Source organism: Mirounga leonina, unplaced genomic scaffold (assembly GCF_011800145.1).
Source record: "Mirounga leonina isolate KUSES-001 unplaced genomic scaffold, KU_Mleo_1.0 Mir_175, whole genome shotgun sequence".
NCBI classification, from domain to species: domain Eukaryota; kingdom Metazoa; phylum Chordata; class Mammalia; order Carnivora; family Phocidae; genus Mirounga; species Mirounga leonina.
Window position 1 is genome coordinate 28,496,824 of NW_023270453.1, and position 26,357 is coordinate 28,523,180.

Genomic DNA, 26,357 nt, shown 5'->3' on the forward strand with positions numbered 1-26,357 from the left:
AGGCCGGGCCGCGGCGCCACCGCCGCCCCCTCCCCACAAGATGGCGGCGCGGGGGGCGGGCCCGGCGGGTGGCCGCGGCCGAGCGGGGGGCCGGCGCTGGGGGCGCCCCCGTTTGGGGCCGCTCTCGGGGGCCCGCCCGCTGCTGGGGCCCGGCTGCCGGCGCCCCCGGGCCGGGAGGACAGGGGAGGGGCCCCCGGTCACAAAATGGCGAAGGGAGGCGGCGAGGCCGGCCCATTGTGCCGGAGCGGGCCTCGGGGCGGAGACTGGGAGGGGGCGCCTCCATCGGCCGCGGTCGGTCCTGGGGCTGCGCCTCTGGGCCCCGCGGCTCGCCCTGGCCCCCGTCGCGACCCCCTTCCTGCAGGCCTCACAATTGAGTGTGGGATCCTGAAGCCCTGGAACAAAATGGCGAAACCTAATATGGCCGTTCCGGAGTGATTGACGCCCAAATAACATCTCTCTCTCTCTCTGTCTCTCTTTCTGTGTCTTTTGTGTTTTTTTTTTTCCTCCTCCCTCCCCGCTTTTTCAGACCGAGTGTGTCAGCAGCCAGGACTTTCTCTCTGGGTCCCCTTCCAAAACGCAGCCACCGCCGTCACCAATCTCTACAAAGGTAAAGATAACCTTGCTGCATTGCCGGCTAAGAGGAAGGGCAGCCTGCGTCAGGGTTTGAGTCTTGCGCCGCGAGGGCAGTAGACACCCTTTCCCGGATTCAGACTGCCAGAGTCCTTGCTGCTGAGTCCAGCCACCAAGTGTCCCGGGTACTTTGTTGGTTGAGAACTCCCGGGGTGGTCTAGCTAGATCCTGCATCTCGGTCGGGGCGTTTGACCCCTCCCACCCCCGACCTCCCCCCAGGCACGTTTGACACTGGGGGCAGTTTTGAATGTCATCCCTAAGAGGGGGCTGCTGAATATTCTACCTTGCACAAGACAGGCTTCTCCGCCCCAAATGCCAGTAGTGCGGAGGTTGAGAAGCCCTGAGCTGGGAGACGAGTGAGGCGTGTTTCTTCTCACTGGAGAGGGCATCCAGGGAAGAAGGGAGTTTATGGTGCCACAGACAGAGGTGGACACCTCCCGGAAGAGTCTTGAGTTAGGCAGTTTAGACCAAGGTATTTTCGTAGCATTTCAGTGCGTTGAAAACTAGCTGATTGGAGTAAACTGTGCACATTAACATACTGCTCTTCTCTAGCAACTTCAAATATTTGCCTTCAAAACTACGGCATATCTGATTGTATAGTGTTGGCAGGAAATGTGTAATCAGAGTTTGCGTTGGTAGATTTTGTGTTTTATGGTAGTGTCTTCCTGGAGCTAATTCTCTCCCCTCCCCTTGACATGAAGATATGTCAGTAAATGTTCTTGTTCATTGTGCTCTCTCAGTAACCATGGCTTTAGATTTTGTGTCTTAATGATTTTGAAGATTTGGAAATTTGGATTTGATATTTCTTTGGGGCAAGGTTTCTATGGAGAAAGGATTTGAATTTGACTGTTAATCTTAGTAAAAATGTAATTAAATGCTTTCAAACTTGGAGAAGCTGCGCATAACAGTAATGGACTTTGTGCATTTCAAAATGATCAAAACAGGTTAAAACAGGCTGTGGAGCGACTTCTCAGATTCTTTTGCGTAAGAATGTGCAAATGATGGTAGCATTCTATAGGAGAAATAATTCCTTATTGTGAGATGTCTTGGTGGAATTTGCAGTTTTTTGGGATAGTAGTTTGAAAACATAAAGTGAAACTGGTGAATAAAATGTTGATTTTAGGGAAGGAGGAACTCATAGTCTACGCCTGCGAGAATGGGGAAACACAGATGGTGCCCCAGTGGTCAACTTTGATTTTATGTAGCTGAGTTTCTTAAATTTGGACTCTGGAGTAAATTACTGTAACATCCATCAGTGCTTGAAGGTCTTCAGCATTGTCTGGATTGGCTCTTGGTTTCATCCAGAGAATTTTGAATAATACTTAAAACTTGTTTTGGGTTGCCTGGGTGGCTCAGTCAGATAAGCATCTGCCCTTGGCTCAGGTCATGATCCCAGTCCCACGGTGGCCTCTTGCTCAGTGGGGAGCCCCCTTCTCCTCCTGCCTGCTGCTTCCCCTGCTTGTGCTCTCTCTGACAAATTAAATATTAAAAAAAAAAAACAAAAAACAAACTTGTTTTAAAAACTCATTTCTTGGAGTATAATTTGGATACTGTATAATACCTTTTTAAGAATCATAGCTTGAATTTGAGAAACATTGTAATTGCCATATATATGGTTTCCTGTTTCCATAAGGTCATGAATACGTACAGCCTTATGGCACAGTTTTTTGGGCCTGGCTTCATCCACTTCCCATGTTTCTGAGATTGATCCAAGGAGTTCATGCTGCAGGTGTTAATAAGCAGCTCAATGTCAATTTTGGCCCTCTCCCCCCACCCCAACCTTTTTTTTTTTCCTTTCCTGAGTAGCATTCTGTTGCCTGTGGGGTGCTACAGTCTAACCGTTTGTTTGTTGCAATTGATTTTTGCTTGAAGGGGGGAATGGCACCATTTTTGGTGGCTTTTGTATGCCTCTTTGCTGAGGCCATACAAAAATAGGAACGTTTTTTAGATTTTCTGTTTAATTTTTGGTTCTTTTGTATACTGTTACAGTGTATGTTTTCAGGACTAAAGCTGACAGTTTTGTGTAGTGTTTCACATAAGAAGATGGTGGCTTCAGAAGCTGAACTCTGAAATAATCCCAAATTGGATCGCTTGATTTGAAATTGCTTTTTATAATTTATTAGTTTTCTTTGTTCAGAAGATTTAATGAGAGAGACATTTTTTAAAAAATGAAAATCACATGTTCTTGTTATTGCAAATGTGTTAGATTGTTAGAACTGGTTTTATTTTATATTCTGTTTTTGTAAAAGTAAATGCATCCTTTTTTACCTGGTAGGAAAGGTAAGTTGTGGTTTGTGGTTTGTGGAATTTGGTAGTGTAGCAACGTACTCAGATTATTTGATCGAAGGAGAGGAGATAATGCTCTGCAGATACACTCAACGTTCCTCTTTTTCAGGGTGAAGTCTTTGGAGAACAGGACTACAGCTGTAGGAATAATTAGATACTTTAAATAGAACCAGTACAGTAAGCAAGGTAGTGTCACCAGTGCCTGCAGCCTTAAGTAGTGGTAAATCTAAGTCATTGTTCACGGCTCTGATTAAGTATTTACATGTAATTTACAAGGGGCGAGATTTGGAGGGCTCTCTCTAAGTGGGCAGTGCTTCTGTGTTTTGTTTTGTCTGATTAAATGCTTATCTGGCAAGCTAAAAACGACTCATTTTGCAGACTGGGGAGAGGTTCTTGATAACTCCTAAAAGGAACATATGGGAAGTTCAGAATGGAGGTAAAAGCCTAGCTGATGGCCCCTTTTGATTGCTCATGGGCTTTTGAAAAGTCGAACACTCAGTTATTTGGTTTGGCTGGAAGGATTTAGAGGAGAGTGAGTTGTCCCTTACTGTGGACAGAATTCAGCAAAATGGAGTGTGTGGTTCCTTCTACTCCCTGTTGTAGGGCCAGACTTTGATACTCTCTTTTGGAAAGGGGAGGAGAAAATCTTGGTTGCTGGTTCTTGTTTCTACCTTGATTTGGTAAATCTAAAGGAGGGGGATGTTTGTTTAGGTTTCAGTTATTTTCTTTTCCTGGCCTAGTACATTTTTTGATACCTGCAACTGAAGAGGGGAGTGAAAAGTTACTGAGGTTGTTTTAATTTAGCCTGGGTTCATGCTTACCTGGGAAATAATTGGCCACACCTAGTGGTTTGCTTTTTAAAGCCCCCTCCTTGCATTTTCCTGGGTGCTAATTGTTATCTCTGTCTCCTGACTGCTTATTAGGAAATTATTCTCCTTGTTTGATGCTAACTTCCTTCTGTTTGGGGTTCCTTGCTCAGAAGAGAGGTTGGACTGGTGGTTGTCCTTTGGGACAAGGCTATCTTAGGAGCCCCAGTGGTCAGCCTGAGGTGGGTGCTGGTACCTTAGCTCTTCAGCAGTGTCTTTGACCCAGTGCTTGATCACACCCCACAGGGTCCCTTCTCAGCACTTACCTAGTGGTTCTTTTTCTTAGGTGTTTTTTTTTTTTTTTTTTAAGATTTTATTTATTTATTTGAGAGAGAGAGCACATGAGAAGGGGGGAGGGCCAGAGGGAGAAGCATACTCCCCGCTGAGCAGGGAGCCCGATGCGGGACTCGATCCAGGGACTCCAGGATCATGACCTGAGCCGAAGGCAGTCGCTTTACCAACTGAGCCACCCAGGCACCCAGGTTTTTAATGTTCTTTTCTTTGACTTTTGTGTTATGCTAAGTTCCATTTCTTTCCCTCCACTTTTAATTGATTGCTTATTCTTTAAAAAGTATTTTTAATTTAATTTTTTTTTTTTTAAGTAAGCTCTACATCCATCGTGGGGGTTTGAAGTCATGACCCTGAGATCAAGAGTCACATGCCTTACCAACTGAGCCAGCCAGGCACCCCTGCCTCCACTTTTAAAAACTGCATTTGAGACCTTTGTTGCATGCTGAGTACTGTCACATATGTTGAGAGCTTTCTCTTGATATTGTTTGTGTGAAAGATGTTCCTGGTTCTCTCCCTGAGCAGCATGTGCCCAGGGAACGTCTGTACTCTAGCAGTGCTTGAAGAAGGCCAGCATTGTTAGAATGGCACCTACTGCTAGATGGTCTGAATTCTGGTTTTGGCCTGTCATTACTTAGCTGTGTGGTCCTGGAGGCAGATGATGGAGCTAGATACTGCCCCATGGTGCTCTTTCATTCTCTCAACTGGAACTGGGGATAAGTTACCCCTACTTTAGGGGACAAGATCTGAGTTTAATGCTGGTATATGGTGAGTATTCCAAGTGCTGATCTTGTTGGTGTTTAAGTTCTCTTTTCCAGGTGTTTCTGGCTATGGGCAGTCCTTAAGATGGAAGAAATTCTAGGTTATTCTTTGTCTTTGCATTTCTTCTTGTGTTGAAATAAGCTTTGTGGTGTGGCGCTTTCCTCCTTCATCTCTCCTTAAGAGGGCTAAATGAAAATAGAATTGACAGGTGATAAAAGTGCAATGATGCCCTTTAAGTCCTTATTTTTGAGATCTCTCTCTCTCTCTCTTTTTTTTTTTAAGATTTTATTTATTTATTTGACAGAGACAGACACAGTGAGAGAGGGAACACAAGCAGGGGGAGTGGGAGAGGGAGAAGCAGGCTTACCGCTGAGCAGGGAGCCCGATGCGGGGCTCGATCCCAGGACCCTGGGATCATGACCTGAGCCGAAGGCAGACACTTAACGACTGAGCCACCCACGCGCCGCTTTGAGATCTCTTGATACCAAATCCCTTTATAATATGCTGTCTCACTTCAGTGTGGCCATCTTAGACTGTAAGTAAAGTGAAACTGAGCAGGATGTGCTGAAAATTGATGGGCCCGGTGGTGAGTGATTGACATATAAACAAATGGTCAGAGAAAGCATGTTCCACCTTGAGACAGATAGTAGAATTTCATCTCCTTAAAATTTGACTTTCTGGAGCTGGTTTGTGACTCTCCATTTTGCAAAAAACCATTACTGACCTTTGAGAGTTTGTTCAAAACACCAAAGTATGGATTACAATTAGAAACCCTAAGTCTTAAGTTTTATTCTTTAACTTTTGCTATAAGGAGCAGTGACCTCAGTCATTCCTAACACCATTTGTAGATTCTGTTTGTAAATTTTTGTGAAAGACATTTTCTTCTGTATAACTTTTCGGGAAGGGATGTTTTGATTGCAGGTAAGCAGAAATTACAAGTCAGGCTTCAGTGGTGTGGACATGGATTGGCTCCTATCTGACTTGAAGGTTGAGGGTAGGATTGACTTCATTCAGTGGCTCAAACTGTCCTGCTCTGTAGTCTCTTGGCCAGAATTGGGTCACATGCTTACTCAGAACCAGTATCATAGCCACTGTTTGGGGCTATGCAGATTAAATTAGGACTAAACCACACGTTCCACCCTTTGAGTGAATGTGGAGGAAGCTCACCCCAGAGCTATCCAAACAGAAACTTGGGAGTACCTTTAGGAGAGGGAGGATGAGGATTGGATGCCAGGCAAATGGGGTTGCTACAGTTCTTCCCTGGCTCCTGTCCTTTCTGTGTGTGCTAGGTGAAAATTAAGTAATTATCTGAGTAGCTAGAAGTTGGTGCCTATTTTTAATAATACATTGTTGGGGAATGCATGAGTCGTTTTCTCAGAACAGTTGGAAAATGGATTTTATTTTGCCTACAATTCAGATCTTTGTTCCTTTTTTCATTTTTTTTTAAGATTTTTATTTATTTGACAGAGAGGCAGTGAGAGAGGGAACACAAGCAGGGGGAGTGGGAGAGGGAGAAGCAGGCTTCCTGCTGAGCAGGGAGCCTGATGCGGGCCTGGATCCCAGGACCCTGGGACCATGACCTGAGCCGAAGGCAGATGCTTAACGACTGAGCCACCCAGGTGCCCCTCATATCTTTGTTTCTAATGAAACATTTTTAATACTTTTTTTTCCCCTGTGGCAGACTGGGTGACTAATGCGGATTGAATTTCTAAGTTCAACTATATTGTAGTCATTAGTATTCTTTGGAAATGTTGCTTTGATCTAGCAATGTGCTCTTACAGTTTATAGGTTCTTTAAGGAGGATGGGGGGGGGATGGTTTCTCTTTTGCTGGGGAAGAACTACATTGTAGAAGGAATCTCTCACTTACCTAACTTTGGGTAAGGCCCTATGAGCCTCTCAGTTCCAGTTCCTAGTTTAAGAAATTGGGTGTCTGCTCTGGCCAACTCACATAAGGTTTGTGAGTATCGAAAAGCTATAAATAGTTTTTTGATCTTTGTCTTAATCTTGTCTGCGTATCATGTAAGAAAGCTCTGCATTTGGTCTCCATCTCAGAAATCAGGTGATTGTGTGCCTGTTGTGCCTTGACAGTGGTGAGAGGATTAGACTTCTAAAAATCTGGAATTTCATTTCAGCTGCTTATATAAAAACAAGTTTTTTAAAAACGTAAGAAACATGGGACGTCTGCTGTGACTTGTCTGCATCAGTTTGTTTCTTGAACAGGGAAATGAATGTGTTGTGCTTAAAGGTTAGATTGACATTTTGATGCCCTTGGGGTTTGCCTAACCTTCTAGCTTATGGCCCCATTCCACAATGGCTTTGGCTTCAGTAAAATAGTTTGGACAGACGACTGTCCCCGCAGTTTTTGTGCTCTGCATTTCTAGAATTTGGATGTCTGTCTGTCAAGGTTCGGATGTATTTACAGCAGTCTTTGGCAGAGAGCCTTCAGAAAGCCATCTTTGTGTGTGTTTATTGTGCTGCTGTACAGTAAGTCAGCCTATGGTCACATTAAAATCTAGCCTATTCATGCCTAGGATTCTCCAATACGTATTCACATCTCTCCTGTTCAGTTCAGGGTATGATAGGGTTTTCAACCAAGTAACTGTTTAAAGTCCTAAACATAAGGACTGTACTTGAAATGCTTTTGTGTCAACATGAGATTTTCTGTTTAGGGAAATAACTGAAATTGGATTAATCTGGGTGGTAAGGTAATTGGATTTGGCTTTCAGGATGTGCTGTGAATGGTATAAAACCAAATTATGCCCAGGTGGTGCAAAAGCAGGTACCCGAAGACCTTAAATGTCGTATCTGCTTTCCTCTTCCTGTACCTTCTAATCTGTAAAAGTCAGTGTTTGGAATGCCTGATAAATCTAGTTTGTTCTTTGTTGGTTCTGATGTTGAGACTTGCTCAGAATTTCTTTTCTTTTTTTTTTTTTAAAGATTTTATTTATTTATTTGACAGAGTTAGTGAGAGCGGGAACACAAGCGGGGAGAGTGGGAAAGGGAGAAACAGGCTTCCCGCAGAGCAGGGAGCCCGATGCGGGGCTCGATCCCAGGACCCCGGGATCATGACCTGAGCCGAAGGCAGACGCTTAACGACTGAGCCACCCAGGTGCCCCGAGACTTGCTCACAATTTTTCTTTTCTTTTTTTTTTTTAAGATTTTATTTATTTATCTGAGAGAGAGAGAATGAGAGAGAGCACATGAGAGGGGGGAGGGTCAGAGGGAGAAGCAGACTCCCTGCCGAGCAGGGAGCCCGATGCGGGACTCGATCCAGGGACTCCAGGATCATGACCTGAGCCGAAGGCAGTCGCTTAACCAACTGAGCCACCCAGGCGCCCCAGACTTGCTCACAATTTCTGAGGTGAAAAGATTTGGTCAGTTACGTAAAAAAAAAAAAAAAATTTTTTTTTAGTTGGGTAAATTTTAAAAGAGCATCACAACTCACTTAGATAACTGTCTTTGATCTAAACCAGGGAATATTGCATTTTCCAACTTTGTTCAAATCTGTGATTGAAGCATCAGGCCCTCCTTGGGGCGTCTCGCTGGCTCAGTCAGTAGAGCATGTGACTCTTGATTTCAGGGTTGTGAGTTCAAGCCTCGGGGCGTGGAGCCTACTTAAAAAAGCCTCAGGCCCTTGCAGATCTGATTTTTGGGACTTGTGTCCTCAAACCACAACGTAGCCCAGCTTTTTCCCCTGGATTGTCAGTTTTTTTAAATAACCACCTCAGGTGGCCCCCTCCCTTTGGCTTTTGAGTTTTGTATCCAGTTGAGGGAGAAGGTTCTGCTGTCTACTGTGGCTGTCTACTGTGTACATTTACATGCCTGCTTCATCCTGCTTTGGACTTGTTTCTTGTAGTCCTTCTGTGCTTCCAACATTTCCTCTACTTCCAGTTCTGGGCCTACTTCCATTTGGGTCTTGAAAAAATAGATTTTCCTTGGTCATTCTGTTTGGAACCCGCTTCTCCACTTACGAGCTTGAGTATAACAGTTCTTTTAGTTAGGGCAGGTTTGTAGAAACCTGGTTGCTTTGAGGTTCACATTTTGCATTTCTCCTTTCTGTGGTGCTATGGGATGGGCTTAGGTTTTGCTCAAAGCTTTGATTTCTCTTCGAATGCTTCCAGCTCTTTCAGAATCACTCTTCTAGATAACAGCTTTGCCAAGGTCATCTTGAGTTTATCTACTCCTAAGGCTGGCTTTATCTAAGTCTTTAAGAGATTGGAAAGTGCTATATTATCCTCTTAAATGTTATTTATCTTTTTCTTAAAAAGATTTATTTAGAGCACAAGTTGGGGGCGGGGAGAGGGAGAAGCAGACTCCCTGTTGAGCAGGGACCCTGAGATATGACCTGAGCTGAAGGCAGAAGATGGCTTCACCGACTGAGCCACACAGGCATCCCAATGTTATTTACCTTTAAAATGGAGTTCATGCTTGCTTTGTTTATGATGAAATGAGAAATCAGAAGCCATTGGTTCACATTGTAACTTGGCCGTTATTTTAGTAATGAGACAGAGAAATACTTCATTCCAAAGGTGCTTTTTATATCTTTAGAATAAGAATAATCCACTTCTCAAAGTTGTGATGAAGTTGGCCTTTTTTTTTTTTTTTAAAGATTTTATTTATTTATTTGACAGAGACCGCGAGAGAGGGAACACAAGCAGGGGGAGTGGGAGAGGGAGAAGCAGGCTTCCTGCTGAGCAGGGAGCCCATGTGGGCTCAATCCCACGACCCTGGGACCATGACCTGAGCCGAAGGCAGACACTTAACGACTGAGCCACCCAGGCGCCCGTAGACTATTTTTAAGAGTGCTCCCATAGGGCGCCTGGGTGGCTCAGATGGTTAAGCGTCTGCCTTCGGCTCAGGTCATGATCTCAGGGTCCTGGAATCGAGTCCCGCATCGGGCTCCCTGCTCTTTGGGAGCCTGCTTCTCCCTCTGCCTTTCTCTCTCGCTCTGTCTCTCATGAATTAAAAAAAAAAAAAAAAGTGCTCCCATAGACAACTTCGTCCATTTTTTTTGTTTGGAAAAGTTTTTAGCAATAAGGACTGATCATGTAAGGAATAGGCCTTGTGCTAAAGTTCTGCTTGTGCTGCCCTCTTGCTGTCTTGCTTAATAATGCAAATTAATGCAGCTTGGGATCCTCTGTACTGGATTATTGTTTCTTTCTGGAGCACAACTCTATTATTGCTTTTCCTTTCAAAGTCTTCTGAGTATGTGTTTTAGATAAGGAATTAAAAAATCATGGCCCACGGGGCACCTGGGTGGCTCAGTCGTTAAGCGTCTGCCTTCGGCTCTGGTCATGGTCCCAGGGTCCTGGAATCGAGCCCCGCATCAGGCTCCCTGCTCCACAGGAAGCCTGCTTCTCCCTCTCCCACTCCCCCTGCTTGTGTTCCCTCTCTCGCTGTGTCTCTCTCTGTCAAGTAAGTAAAATCTTTAAAAAAAAAAAAAAAAAAAAATCATGGCCCAGAAAAGTAATAGAGGAATGATTCTTTGTGCTACAGAAGAATTCTTGCTCTTACAAAAGACCCAGGGATAAATGGAACTGTTGTCTTTAATGTCATTAAAGGTATACTTGTGAGTTTCTGTGAGCCTAGCAGTTCAACTAAAAATAAAGGGCAGTGACTTAAATTTCCTAGTAGGTCAGGGATCATTTATTCAAAACGTGCGTTCTGTATATACAGGGGTAGTATTTATATACAGGGAGACTGGAAGGCCAGTCTGAGATTTTTAAGGCAAGGTCTTTCGGGAATGTTTTGAGTTACGGGAAACTGTTGGGAACTGGAAGCACAGAGAAAGTATATGTAGGGAAATGAATGTTTCCACTGTGCTGTTTGGTTTTGGTGTTGAGTAGTCAATCAGTTAATTCTTCCTCTTGATTTCTAAAATGTTTGCTGCTGCCTTCAGTGTGTTCAGTAGGAGTGCATCCCCAAAATGACATGGTAAATGCAGGTGGCCTGAGTGATCTGTAATATTTAGTCATCTGTTGAAGGATGCTCCTACTTAAAATTCATTGTGAGAATTCTCGTTTCTGAAGGAGAGTAGAGCTTAGTGGTAAGAACCACAGACTCTGGAGCAAAATTTTAGCTCTGGTATATATTCTGTGACCTTGCTAGAGTTGCTAAGTGCTCAGTAGCTGTTTCCTCTTTGCAATAGGGGGATCCCTAGTACCACTTTCAAGGTTTCTTTTTTGTTTGTTTGAGCAATCTCTACACCAGTGGCGGGCTCGAACTCATGACCCCAAAATCAACAGCCCCATGCTCTATCACTGAGCCAGCCAGGTGCCCCTCAAGGTCTTCTTGCTACCTTTTTTCTCAGGTGAAGTGGAGTATAATAATAATACACATTGAATAATTTACCCATCATTGGTATTATTAAACAGGCTAGCTTAATTAGATTAAGCTTATTAGCAAGATTTTTAAGGGAATAGCATTTTAAAAATGGTAACTTGGCTAATAAAAAGTAGTCCTTTCTATTTAAAATTACTATTTTTGGGGGGCGCCTGGCTGGCTCAGTCAGAAGAGCATGCACCCTTTGATCCTCAGGGTTGTAAGTTCGAATCCCACAGTAGGGGTAGAGATTACTTAAATAAACCTAAAAAAATTTTATTTTTTTTTAAAGAACAAAACAGAAGCTCTAGGACTATGTGATGTGTTAACCCTGAATTTAGACCATTGAGATTAAATGCCATGTGTAACACTTCAAATGTAGATGAAATACAGTTTAGTTTAATGGATTACCCTATACTTCATGATACTCATTTTGGTTAACTTGTAAAATGGTTTTCTTTTAGAAGAGAATGCAGCCTGGCTCTACTGATCATCATGTATCTTTTTTCTTGTTCTTTTTTCCTAACAGAAAGCGTGGATACTCATCAACGAAGTTTTGATATTGGAATTCAGATTGGCTATCAGCGACGCAATAAGGATGTGTTGGCTTGGGTTAAAAAACGCAGAAGAACTATTCGTAGAGAAGATTTGATCAGCTTCCTGTGTGGGAAAGTTCCTCCACCACGAAACTCTAGAGCTCCCCCAAGACTGACTGTAGTGTCCCCTAACCGAGCTACTTCAACGGAAACTAGCTCATCTGTAGAGACTGATTTGCAACCCTTCCGGGAAGCCATAGCTCTGCATGGTAAAGCCGTTTAAACATATTTCTTTGGAAAAATGGTTAAGAGTGTGCCTGTGGACCCATTTTCACATTTAGGTTAGGTCCAGATATATTGTCTGTGTTTTGTCTATTACAGTAACTACGTGCTCTAGAAATGTTTAAGTAGAATGTAAGCTAAGAACTTAACGTGGGCAATTTTTGAATGTTAGCTAGCCCATCCTAAAAAATGTTTTTAGAAAGCTAGTTTGAGCTATCAGTGTCACAAATAACAGAATCTTTTGCAACGTTGATTAGACCTTACTGCTTTACACTTACTATTGTACATGTTTTCTTACTATTCTGAGTCAAAGAGGAAGTTCTTGTGTCTTAAGAATTCTGTTACATTTTTGACTGCCCGGAGAGCCTGGTCAGTGGCAGGCAAGTGAGGCAGGTAATTGTTGGGCTGTTATTGTGGGAACTCCCTTTGACACTCTGAGTTACTGAGCGTGCCTGTAAAGGGGGTGAGAGTTGATGACCCAAGTGGGAATGGGCAGATGTAAGAATAAGTGACTTTGCTTACGTCTGTTGTCCCTTAGGTCCTTGCTTTGATAGGACTGTCAGGACAGTCTGTCACCAACTCCCCAGGCTAGACCTGCCAGACCTCAGGGCTTTATTAAGTATTACTGAAGAAGCCTGGGGGTGTGTAGTCAACAAGTCTGTTGTTGTTTCTCCCTCTCTAATACAGATTTACAAGTAGAGCTGGAAGAGGTGTTTACATGACATTTAATACTGCTGTAAAAATAAAAGAAAAACAAAGTAATGAGACTTAGTTGGAACTGAACAAGGAAACATGCATGATGCAGGTGATATAAGAGGAGAGAAGTAATTAGTGAGTTAGGTCAGGAGGCCTGTTGAAAGTGAACATTTCTGGGCCATAGTATAGGTCATCTAAAACTAAGTAACCTGGTATTAAAAAGGGTGGGATAGAAATGCAGAGGGCTTCTATATCCTTGAAGCTTTAAGGCTTGTACAGATTCTTGTTCTCTTTGGCAGACCTTGATTCTTTACCTAAAACCCTAATCAGAGCATGGGGTTGAAAAAAGTGTTTTTTCTTCTTGATAGTTTATGATAAGTTAAAAACACAGACATTTATTGCAAGAAAGTCCCTGATGTGTGGATGCAGTACTTAGGACTGCTGGCTGTTTCTAATGTAGGGGAATAGTCATGCCATCAGAACTTCTCAAACTCAGGCAAAAACTTTGTTCTTACTCATTTACAGATTTCACCTCTTTTACCATTAAGTTTGGAACAAATGACTGGAAGTGTGTGTAGTGACAGGTGACCAGCCTGTCCACAACGGTAGGGCTGGATGTGGTTGTCTCTAAGCATTCTGATTTTCTTTATTGTTAGGTGCATTTATGATTCATTCCATACCTCTCTCGTTAAAGTTTTTTTTCTGTATCATACTATACTTTAGAAGATAGTTTTAAGACACACAAATGCCACTCCTATTATAAAATCTTAGTGCAGTTGTATACCTTGTAAAAAGTGCCAGGTCTCCCCCCCCCCCCCCCCCCTTTTTTTTTTTTTTTTTTTTGACTGTTAAGCTTGTGATTTGTTATTTTCCTGAATTTTTGGAGTTTTAGTAACAATGTAGTTTTAAGAAGAGACTTTATAATCTTGACTTATATTTAAATTGTGAGGTTCAAGAACGTTAAAAGCTGTGTAGAAAAATAATCTTTCCCTTTAGTAGACTTCAAGTAGCACCAGTCCAGGATATACTGGAGACTCTGTGTACTCTTAACTCTAAGGTTCCTACACTGAATTCCCGTAGTTAAAACACTGTTGTGGTTAAGTAATACGGCCCCTTGGAAGAGTATACAGAAACAAATTACACTGAGTTTTGTGCTTAGTGGTTTTAGAAAACATCAGTGTATTGAGAATGCTAGTCTGGTTTGAGTGTTTAAAGTGATTTGAATGATTTCTAGTGATAGGGCATTGTTGACTAAATTATAAAGCAGATTAATGACCAGCTTTGTAACCAGGTGTCCTCGTGATCTGAGTTCCTGGATAATCTGTAAATTGAAGTGAAAACTGCCCAGATGATCTTCTAAAATGTATTTGGAGACCTCTTCAGTAGGGTACATTCTTGTCAGAATTTAGTTTTGCATATAATTGCTTAGCCAGATTTGTGAAATGTAGTTGAAGTCAAATTGAAGTTCTTAAGGATCTGCATTGGAAGGAGAGTCTAAATTCATGAGGTTTTGGACTACAAGGTTGGGGGGCAGGATATAGGAAAAGAGTTGCGTATTGAAGTATACTTACTAAGTTTTTAAAGAGCAAACATGAGTGTAGAAGGTCAAATCATTCTATCCCTTTTTATGAGAGGACAATTTTCCCCCATAGTTTTTCTTAATCAGCTCCTAAATACTCTCCGGTACCAAACACACCTATATACATCTAAAATAAGCATTTTATTTGAAGAAAAATGGCAAAGATGTAAGATACTTGTAGAACATTTATTTCCTTAGACACTGAGGGTGTGATAATGAGTAAGATCTTCTGATTAGTACCGTGTCAGCCTTGGACTTAACAAAATTTCAGTCATACATACATCAGTTAATGGTTATCCAGTAGTTTCAGTCAAATCTGTTGGGTTATTGAGGCTTAAAGAATATCATCCAGTGCTTTATTTGGCACTGGTCTGCAATATAGGTTGCTTTTTTTCATGTGTACCATGGGATCTAGTCATTTGGATATTAAACTTCCCAAGAAGTCAGAGAAATACATAAGTGTGTGCTAAACTGATTTTGTCCTTGCCTTGTTAATCCTTGTCTTAAAATAAGAACATCAAAAAGTTACCAAGTGCTGAATTAGTACCTGCCACCTTGTTTTTAATGTAATAGAAGATTTCAGATGGACCTAAAGTCCTCTGGACCGTTTTGTGGTTCTGTCTCCCTTTCTCATTCTACCTCTCAGGCGTCTTCTCTCATTTGGAGCTTTTCTTTTCTTCGTTTTTTTTTTTTTTTTTTTTTTTTCCTTCATAGGCTCTTTCAGCCTCGATCTTTCCTCAGGCTCTTTCACTGACTTAGATTACACTCTCCAGGTTTCAAGCTCTAACTGCCTCCTGCAAGGCCTTGTACTTTTAGGCCCCTGTTCCTGACGGCCTGGTGCATGTGCTCCGTTGTCCTCTGGCGGATGTCCATACCACAACATCCCTGCGTCTGTCTCACGTAGATGTCTGCAGTCCTTCTAGCCCCGTTAGCAAATACCCATCTTTTCCTCATTGAGCCATTCAGATGGATATATGTGTCTGTGCTATCTCTGGGAGTGTATAAATGAAGAGTGAGTGCTTCCTTTTCTGTTGAGGCCAACACTTACTTGGACAATTTTATTTTAATGGCGTAAACGTGGTATGTGTAAGATATTCTGGGGGCAGAAAGGGACACTTTACTACGCAGCCTGGCCGTGCGTTAAGAGAAGGCTTTTTGGAGGAGATGAGGACTGGGCTCCTGGAATAATCTTCCTGCTCTTGCATCCTGGCCCTGGGATGACCCAGTCGCCAGCCCACTCCCACTGGAGTAGTCTTTTCCCATCTTGTCACTTCACTGAAAAATAACCTTTGTTTACAGCTGATAGGTTGCAGTCAGAACTCAGCATGGCATTGCAAGGCCTTTCTGATTGGGTCTTGACCTTGGGTCAGATACCTTAGCCATACTGTCTCATCTGTGGAACACCTCCATGCTCTTTTCCCAGATCTTTCCCTCTGCCTGCTCATATTTAAAGATGGATCAAGCGCCTCTTCCAAAATGAAGCTTTCTTGCAGATCTCCCTTCTGAAGCCTTCCTTGAGCTGTTAGTCTGTTCTCCCCTTGTGGCTGTCCCTCCCAATAGATTGGGGCTACCTGAGGGCAGGGCCTTGTCTTAAAGCTTCTGGCTTTAACAGAACTTGGCAAAGAACCTGGTATAGATGTGTTCTGAGTTGATCAGAGTTCAGAGGTCTGTTACATGTATGGATACAACACAGTGGGGCCAGAGAACCTTTAGGAAGAGTTGAGGATCACAGATCTCAGGATGACTGCAGTGAGGGTAGAGGAATGGTGTGTACCTTAGGAGAGCTACAAAGGAAACTCCTTAAATTAGAACAACTGAGACTTTGAACGGGGCTTGATGATGATGCACCATTACAGCTACGTTAGTGTTTACTTTGTGCCAACATTCTGCTAAGGAGGTTCTCATTTAATCCTGCACTTGCCTTGAGTGATTGCCATTTTGTTGATGAAGAGGGGGGCTTATTTGGCTTCGATGGAACAGATTAGTAAGTGGTAGAATAGATACTCCAGATCTGCCTGTCTCCAAGTGCATGCTCTTAACCACTGTGCCTCCATATTTGTACACTTGTGGTCCCTCCCCCATGGGTCTGGGGGTTGGGTGGGAAAGAAGATTTTTCTTCTCTAAAAACATCAGACAATACATGCATTTTCTATCTGTCTTGGGTTTCTTGCCATAAGTGAATCTCGTTAAGTAGGCTTGAAGTGAATGGTTCGTGACTTGCTGTATTTCTGGTTCACTTTAGTAGAAAGAGTAGTTAGGCTTTTTTGGTAGGTAGGCTACATTCTCAGTATGACCTTGGGCAAGATGGTTAACTTTTCCAAGGCAATCTCCTCCTTTGTGGAAGGCGATATACTTTGTAAGATGTTAGATTGAGAAACTAAGCAAAGTACCTACCTACCCTTTCACAACACTGTTTTTTACCTTGAGAGAAGGGGGACTTCTGATTAGTTCTAAGTCCTATGAGCGCCCTCTTTGCCTCTGGGTGGCATTTCACTGCAAAAGTAGACCTGGAGCTTGGGTAGCCTCTGAAGATACTTTTTTCCCCTCCCTTTTCAGTAAGGATGGCCTTTTAAATTGCATATATCGCTACAGAGGGGAAGGGTAATGTAAAACTTACTGTTAATTACTTAGGTTACTTGCTAGGATCTGGAGCTTTTTTTTTTTTCATTTTTCATGTTGATATAATGAAGTTGGTGCTGTTCTCTTTCTACTGGATGGACAGATTCTCAGTTGCCTTGCCCAAGCTAGTGTTGTGTCTGGAAAGCCTTAGATTGAAATCTGGTCTCCTTGTTCTGAGTTTTGTTCATTATTGGGGCGGGGGTTAGGTGAAAAGGGTCCAGAGTAGGAATGGGGCATGTGTTAATGGAAGGGAAGTGAGAGACCAGGCTGAGAGAAGCAGTTGGATGCCAAGGCAGATTTCACTCTTTTGATACCTTACTCAAAACCGCCTCACTCACATCATCTCATAGATGGTCTTTGTAGGTTCCTGGCTGCGGTTCAGACTGTTCCTGTACAGATCAGAAACACTTGGTTTTAGTTCCAAAAGTCATTTTGATGACATTCTTGACTGAGGTACTAGGAACCAACCTTACTGGGCCTGGGTTGTCCCTTTTGTAAAATTCCATCCGTTCACACTCACAGGCCCCTAGCACGCAGGGTGTGGTGTCATAATAGGCGCTGGTGGGAATTGCTGTCATGGGCACTTGACTTTAGGATCTCACCTTGCCCAGTTTTAAGTTCCTTTCCTGTTTAAATTCACTAGTGTAAGTACTGTGAAAGGGGCTTAGGCAGGCTAGCCTTTAATGTGACCCTGGAGAATTTCAAACAAAGGAAAGAAACAAAAGTTTGTTGTTTTAAAGAAAGCACTTAGTGAGTTAATACAGCAGCTCCTAAGTATTGAAGTCTGCCATCTGAACCCTTTTTAGCTTGAAACCCTCCCTTTTGGTGGATGTGGTGTTACTAGTTCTCATTTCTGCAGTTCAAATCCTTCTTTGGAAGTGGTGGTGATTTAGAAATAAAGTATATATTGTCATTTTGTAGCCTTTTCTAGTGCCCAGCATTTACTGAACACTAAACACTAAGCACTGTTTATTAGAGGCTAGTGGTAGGGGCCTGTGATAAAAGATGAGTTACATAATATCCTTGAGTTTCTAGCCTGGTAGAATTATGTTAGAGCATTTGAAGTATATGAACACAGGCAGTCAGATTGAGAGACAGACAGTACCATTGCCCTAGGAGTGTTAATAAACTCCCATTTCTGGCTCCTCCTTTTTTGCCTAACAAGGTCTTCTCTGGGCTAACGTACATGGTTATCCTTAGTCTTTTAAATAAATCATTAAATTGCTCGAAAGGTTCTTGGATCTGGAGGAACTGGGTGTAGGGCTTTTTCAGAAAATCATAAAAGGTCAGATAGGAATTTTTACCTAGGAAAAAATGTAAGGCAAATTCCTAATTTGTCAATACTCAATGTATAAAACTAATCCCTTCTTCTCCTAGTGTTTATGGAAACCTGTGGATTCCAGGCAGCTTGAACCAATAGGGTTTTTGTTCCCTGAGCACAGGTTTTTGTAGCTTTTGCTAATTTATCAGAAAACATTCTTTGGACCTGTGTTGTGCACTAGAGCAGTACAGAAGAAAAGTTAAGGAATTTTGGTGAGAACAAGGCCTCTTGATAGAATTTGCTAGATACCTGAGATCCAATACATTTAAGAAGAAATTTAAGTATTTGTGTTTGGTTCTGTTTCTTCCCCTTTCCTTATCACTCTTGTCCCCTTCCATCCATAGAGCTAAATAATTTAGAAACAAATATTTGATAGCTAACAAGTATAGTATACATGAAACTCCCTGTAACTTTCCGTTGCAGAGGACTAACTGGAACTGACCTATGGGGGATTTTGATCCATCCGTCACAGTCCTTCCTTCTCTCGCCTGTCTGTACTTCTAGTACAGCATGTGGAACACAGTAGTAGGGACTTAATAAATGCGTGTTGAATGTTGCAGTCTGCATCTTCATGAAATAATAGAACTGTTGATAGTTACTTAACAGTAAAATATTTTAAAAACTTGGAAATTAAGATGTAAGACATTAATGCACCAAAGCAATCTCATCACTTAATTGCTTGAAATTGATTATTTCACAGAATCTTCTTTAATTAAAATTCCTCTGCAGGCTGGAATTTCTAAATTATGGCCTTTGTTCAAGCCAGCTTTTGAGAACAAGAACAATGAAGGCAATTAACATTTTTGATGAAAAGTTGGCATTTTCTGTATATTAAGATTAGATACTAGCTGCTGAAGTTTCTGGAGTAGGACTTAACTAAAGCTACCAACATCATTGATACGAAATTGTTTTGAACTTGCAGTAAAATTTTGCTGGACATTTTTTCATTGATGTGAAAAGGAGTCCATGTAGCCATGCCTCAGTCAGTTTACTCACCTAGTACTGGTAGTTATGAAGCACTTTAACATTTGAGTTTAATTTTTCCGCTAGTTTTCTGATTTATAAATACCAGTTTCTCTTGGAAAGTTTGAAAATTTCCGAAAAGTAAAAAATTCAGTATCTTGTTATCCCACTATATAGAGATAACTACAGTTAAATGTTTGGTGCATTTTCTTTCAGTCTTTTTTTCAATGTATAAATATTAAAACTATTTCATAGTTGAGATCATACTGCATATATGGTACTGTATCTTGCTTTTTTCATTTTAACGTCGTGAGCATTTTTTCCCATGGCATTAAAACTGTCTTTGAAAAATTTGAAAGCATTGGGCTGTCAGCATAACTTGAAAATGTTTTCTTGGTGTGACACATGTATCTTTGTAATTGGTTTGATTTAGTGTGCTTTACTTCAATAAAAATTCAGTATTACAATTTACATATTGGGGTGGGGAGTGGTATCTACTTCAAATTACTAAAATCTTAGTAGAATTCCTTTTTCCATAATTTGAACTCCTTCCCTGGTGCATTTAAAACACGACATTTTACACACAAGTGCTTGCTTGCTTAAAACCTCAGAACACCACTCTGCAAAGGGAGCGCTACCCACTTGAATAGCGCAATTCATTTGAAATGCAAGAATGCCAGTGTCCTGGGGTTCCAGTCAGGAAGTTCTCACTTTGTTCAAATGGTGGGGATTTCAAATCCCCCCTTTCATACTGGAGATGGGAGAACTGGTGGAGCATATCTGCCCAGGGTCCTGAGCCTGTGCTGAGTGGATCGACCATAATGACAGCCCGTGTATTCTCCTCCAGGGCTGGCCCTCTGCCCTTGCAGGCTGCAGGGGGTTGGGGAGCAAGTAGACAGTGTAGATGCAGCCCCCAGGCCACGGGCTGCCGGACAGAGGAAAGGAGGTGGGCCGGTTCTGCACTTGATCTTTCCGTGCCTGTGACCTGACTCCATGCTGGGAAACTGGAATGACGTGGAATTAATTCTGGAAACAGGATTTTCTTACTATCTCAAGCATGAATTTGGTATGAAAATAATAGTTATGTGCTATTTTTAACAACTGACCATGTAACATAGATTCCTATAACCTGGACTGTGACTTTGTTTTAGCTCCAGTGGGAGCTTTCTTTTCAAAGTATGATGAAATCATCCTAATCTTTTTTTTTTTCCTACTTCACTAATCATTTAAAATGGATGCAGAAACTAAAATTGATTGAGTTTATCTTGTATTAAGCAATGGAGACTTTCCTGTCTAATCATACTACTTGTTCTGCTGCTTTTGTCAATTGATATTCCCATAGCCCTTTTGAAAAAGTGTGTTTTGGTAGAAATTAAGTTGTATGCCCTTAGGCCGTACAACTTAGTTTTTAGTTCTGAAGCATGTCTAGACTCTCTGTACTTGTATAGGCCTGATCATGTGGCTTAGCTAAGGTTTCCTGAAGCATCTTCCAGTAGCTGTCATTGGTTTATAAAATAAAATTTGGGCTGTTTAAAATAATATATTTTTTGGTTGTTCATCTTAATTTTTTTTTTTTTTGACACTTTCAAAAAGTCTTTTTGGGGAAGATTTTAGATCGTTAAACTTTGAGAAGAATTTTCACTGCTGAGAGTAGATAGGAAGCAGGTAATGTGGCACATTGTGACTTGACTTTAGCTTCCAAACTAAGCCCCGAGTCATACACCCAACAGAAAAAAGATTGTGATTTTCCAGCAGTTACTGGGGAATTTTCAAATTGACCAAATTGATAATTTAATATCTCTTCTTTTTCATGGAGAATAGCAGTGGAAGCAATAGAAGTGTTTGCTTGATGTGCCTGTTCACTTCTGGTGGAGTATTCTGTGAGCCTTGGGTATTTGTCCCTTAGGTGTTAAAACAACGTTGCCATGTTAAGAGGGATTCTGGGGCGGGGGGTGGGGGTTGTTGAGTTCTCTTGGTGGTCTCAAATGATAAAGGGATCCTCAGTTTAATTATTGAAGTAGCCCAGTTTCGTGCTGAAGGCCCACATTTTGCAGTGTAATCTCCTTAGGACTTCCTGCATTATGAAACAGCTATGAAAAGGTTATTGTCTTAAGTTCTTGGACACCTTTTAGTAGTTGGTTATGGACTGCTAGGTTAGAAAAAAGAAAGCACAGCTCTCCCCTCAAACTGTGGTGGAGAGCTGGAAAAAAATGCCAGCAATTTGGGAATAATTGAGTTTTTTAAAACTCGATGGCAAAGATTTAAGAGACGAAAACCACCTGGGTTTGTTTCCTGGTGTTGGAGAGGTGAATGAACGTCAGCAGCTTTGGATTTCAGTGGGTTTCAAAATGGGCAGGGCTTTGACGCACCCTCCTGTTTTCAGAATTCGGTGAATGCTGTGTGCCAGGCACCGAGGGCATTAGGTAGAGATGAAACGACCCTGTTAATAGGAAGAGACAAAAGATCCTACTGCACGGTGTAAGATGAGCCCAGGACGTTTCTTTCCCTTCTTTTCCTGTATGTTTAATAAACCCATGTGGGCTGAGGAGGAAGCGTGGTTCATTTTTGGTGTTACACTGGAGATGTCCAGCAGGCAGTTAGAAATACGGATGGGTCCTTGAGCTCAGGAGAAATGGCCTGCTCCTGTGGAAAACGATGCCTGTAGGTAAGCTCAGGGGTCAAGGACACCACCCTGGGTGACACCAACCTGTCAGAGGCAGAAGAGAAGCCCACAGAGGCCACTGATGGAACTGTCAGGCTGGAGAACAGGAAGGAGCGGAGAGTTTCAAGCAGGAGGGAAGAGGAGCCAGCAAGAGACTAAAAAAGGAGAGAGGTAGGAGAACCAGGAGAGAAGCCTGAGTGGGCAGGAGCTGCTGAGGAACTAGGGGCCTCAGTCGGCAGGAGCAAATATTGGAAGGCACAGGCCCGACCCTCGGAAAGAGATCCTCAGAAGGAACCGCAGGTCCTTTGCTTTGGCAGCGCACATCCACGCTCTCCCTGTAGGAGTGCAGAGGGCCAGAAGGGAGAGAAGCTAACTGTTGAGTGAGGCCTGAGGCAGGCCAGACCTTAGACCCTGTCGCCACTTCCTGCTGAAATGTTGACCTTAAGGGGCAGGGTCAAAGTGAAGGGGGAGATCTTAGATCGTGCTTGTGTTTGAGCCCCAGCTCTTGCTCACTGGCTGTGTGACCTTGGGTCGCTTGCTTAACCTCTTAACCTCGGTTTCTCATCCGCAAAACTGGTAATACAGATGGCAGAGGATTATTCTGAGGATGAAATTTAAAAATACGTAGTGCCTAACACAGGAAGTGCTCCGAGATTAGTGCCTTTGTCTTTTTTTTTTTTTTTTTTTTTTATAGGCACCAGCCTTGGAACGGTGTGGAGCTACAGAGGGGTGTGATCAGCCTTCCTCTGGCCACCAGTGGGGAGGGAGGACGCATCTTCCACAGGGAGAGCAGTGAGGGGGCTCATTGGTACCAGGGAGGGAGTTTGAGAGCAGTAAGAAGAGGTGTGGGCTGCAGAACAGGATCATCCTAAGGGAGACTGTTGAGGCCACGGGCCTGAGAGTGTTCACAGAGTATTTGTAGTGTAAGAACAATGTCGAAGGGAATTTATTGATTTGATGCGGTAGAAAGCAGAGGATTTTTTCTCGACTTGAAGTTCAAATTTAAATCACATGTATAGAGTATAAAATGGGCCCCTACCAAACCAACCGGTAAGCTTATTTTAAAATCTAAGATACAAGTTATGCTCTTTGGGAACATGGATTATATTAGATCATACTCTGTAATAGTCCAGCAATAACACAATCCCTGTGTGAGGCTAGAATAATGTAAGAGGAAGTTCATAAGGCACATCCACTGTCCGTGATGTGAGGTTTTCAAATTCAACACTATGGTTAATGTTTCCTGGCCTCACTTGTTCCTTTCACAGGTTTATCCTATACATTTCAGAGTGGAACATATGTTTGCCTCCTTAGCTATTCAAGAGTCTAAGGAATGAGTGTCCAGCAATGAGTTGCTGGGTCTATTCTGGATTTAATTCAACCTTGAAAGCAGCAGGATTTTTTTTATACCATCCTTGTGTTCCCTCCTCTGAGGGATTATATATGGTAATAAGGCTGTCCAAAGGAGTATCTACCAAATACAGTCCAGACCTTGGGTGATCATATAGCTTGATTTGTCCAAGGGCAGACTGACTTTGTCCTTGATGTCCCAGCATACTTTTTAATAATGACCCCTTTTTTGGGCTCAAGAGTGCACTGTTTTGGATGATAAATTATAAAGTCAATTTATCTGAAGGGGTAGTTGGAACAAGCCCTCTCAGGCCTGGAAATGATGCTTGCTCCCCTGTGTGCACATAAACACACTGGAAGGATCTGTTGGGGATGGTAACTGGATAACCAAACTGTCCTGTTTAAAAGCAAGCACCTGCTGTCCTCAGCCATAAACTACAAGTAACATACATACCGAGTAGAGTAGGTGGGAGGGTTTTGTGATATGTGTGTACACCTAGCAAGGTGCTTGCGACCTAATATGCTTCCAGTAATTGGTAATTATCAATATTGTAAATATTGGTAGTATTACCAATAAAACATATACATCAAAAGCCCATGGATTCGTTTTTCCAGAAGAAAACATAAACTGCTCCCTGGTGACTCCCCCACCCCCCCTTAAGAAAACAGGGAGACATCCTTTGATCCTATGAAACATTGAACGTAAAGTGGGTTGCTTTCAAGAGGGTTCAATAATCGAGCAACTCTAAAACCTTTTTTCTTCTTCCTAGGTCTTAGTGGTGCAATGGCTAGTATAAGCGTGCGTTCGAGTACCCCAGGCTCTCCTACACATGTAAGCAGTGGATCGAATGCTAGTCGAAGGAGAAATGGACTCCATGATGTCGATTTGAACACTTTCATATCAGAAGAAATGGCACTCCACTTGGACAATGGTGGAACTAGAAAGCGTACCTCAGCCCAGTGTGGCGATGTCATTACAGACTCACCAACCCATAAACGCAACAGAATGATCTAAACTGCAAACATTTTCACACCCACCATGCTGCTTGAAAGCCACTTGATCCTCAACATATATTATTGCAAAGGAAACATGAGGCCATCTTCCCTTGTTCACTGTTTAAGACAAGTGAATTCTATAGTGGTTGCCATAAAAGGAAGTTCTAGGTATTTACAGTAGATGCCTCTTGTAACTATGGCTTTCTTAAAACTATAATCCTAGCAGAGGACATCAGAATCGTGTAGTCATTAGCAAGATCATCATAGGCAAACATATATCCGTTCCAAGGCTAAAAGTGACCTTAACTGTATTTATTCTCAAAGGGAAAGGAAATATCAGATGTTTATTTGGTTATAGAATGCCTCCCCCCCCCGCCCCCCCCCGCCTTGGTCCATTTCCTGCTGTGTTGAGTGTTTTGCTTCAACAGTATTGCCAGGTTCCTAAAATTATCTCAAACCCACGATTTGGCTTTCTTGTCAAATCTGCAGGCTTCCATTTTTCTTTTTTTTTTTTTGCAGCACTAGATCATGCACCTGGGCTCTTTGGAGTCACAGCGTGCGACTTCTAATGATTGGACTGTGCCCCGTTTTCAGTTTTCCAAGCAGTTTCTAATTCTGGTGATTGTGTGATGTAAAGAGGTGCTATGATGGTCATGCAATTAATACTTAATATTGAATCAATACACAGAACTTTATCGGATTCACTTTGTGTGTGTTAGCGCTCTAAAAGTAGCAATACTATTAAATTGCCCCCATACTGACCCTGTAGGCTTAAAATACTCCCGTTTAAAGACAAGTACTACTTCCCACGCAGGGTACTGTTCCTTATGGTAAATGTAAACACGTAGACTGCATTCAAGGGGGACCTAAAGTAGAGAGATCATGGACTTTGAGGATGGGCTTCCTTTTCGGTTCAGTATTAGCAAGAGGGAGATGGATGCTGGGGGAGGTAGGTATTCCAGTCTTTTCGTGTCCCGTAGTACCTTTTTCATGAATGCCCTACTTTGTGTGCAGTTTCCATTGGAATGGCAGAAGATAAAGGTCTTTTATCTGCTAATGTGGTCACAACTTAAGTAGCACTCTGGTCCCTCTCCTCTAACAAGTGCAGTTTGGAATCTCATTCTCTTAAGAGATGGAATCGCATGGAGGCTCTCTAGGTGTTAGGTAGACCTAAATAAAGGTTCCGAGTAGATCCTCTGTTGAGTCCCTGTAAGACCTCTTGTAGCCACAATATTTTAGAGCATGTTTGATTGTTTCCTCTTCATTTTTAATATCTTGAACTGAATGATAGTCTTTTTTAGATGAAGAACTGATGTCAGCCTGCCAGGTACTGTAATTTATTCTATCATATTATTATATTATATATCAAGTAGGACAGTGAAAATGTTTCCTTGCAAACTTGTAGTCCAGTATCAGTTAACTTCCTGTTTTTATCCTGAAAAGACCATTGCAAATCAGTGTAAGGGTTTTTCCAGTAATTACTCACAGCACTTTGTTAAAGTTTGCAATTCCTTCAGCCATTTAATAATAATCTTTCTGTGAAGAAACTGCTGAGTTAACCATAATATTCATTGACTGGGTGGGAGGTGAATGGAATGTGTGAGCTGAAGTTCTGTACTCCTTATAGAACTAGGCCTTATTTAAAAAAAAAGAAGAAAAACCAAGTCAATTCCATACTAAAACTAGGAACGAAAGTGAGGTATTTCTAAATTTTTGCAAAAGTGGATCAGTTTTTGTTTGATACATTCAATCTGTCATTTTACCTGAAACAGACAAGCCTATGTATTATGAATACTTTTAAGCTTCCCTTTGGACTATGCCCAGAAATGCATTTGGAGTTACCGTTTTTCTGTCGTTGTCAATTTAGATTCTGGAATTGGCATTTGGTGGTGTGAAGCGTTGCCCACAAGTGGCCAGAACTCCTCTTCCTAAAGGATTTTGAGATTGAGGAACAGCTGTATAACCTCCCCCTTATGCCTTGGTTCTAGTTCCTCCCTCTGAGTTGAATAACAATTTTTTATTTTTGGTTGTTTTGTTTTAGTTGGTGCTCTGACGCTTAATCTCAGTACCCTTTACTCTTGATTGTCAAATTTTGATAAAACATGTGCCATTTTCTTTGGTAAGAGAAAGCAGGTCTTATGTCTGCCAGAACACGATTTATATGCCTTATTGGCTCCATTAAACTTTTTAAAAACTTTA

At 42.1% G+C, this 26,357-nt stretch overlaps 1 protein-coding gene across 1 annotated transcript in view; it reads left to right on the plus strand.

Annotated features, from left to right (window-relative positions):
* CUNH16orf72 (chromosome unknown C16orf72 homolog) overlaps window positions 1–26,357 on the plus strand; it is a 27,225-nt gene extending 868 nt beyond the window's left edge. Inside the window, exons 2-4 of the mRNA XM_035022253.1 lie at window positions 527–607; window positions 11,684–11,959; window positions 23,933–26,357. Coding sequence (XP_034878144.1) covers window positions 527–607; window positions 11,684–11,959; window positions 23,933–24,177 — 602 coding nt within the window. The 3' untranslated portion in view covers window positions 24,178–26,357. The remainder of the gene's footprint in view (window positions 1–526; window positions 608–11,683; window positions 11,960–23,932) is intronic.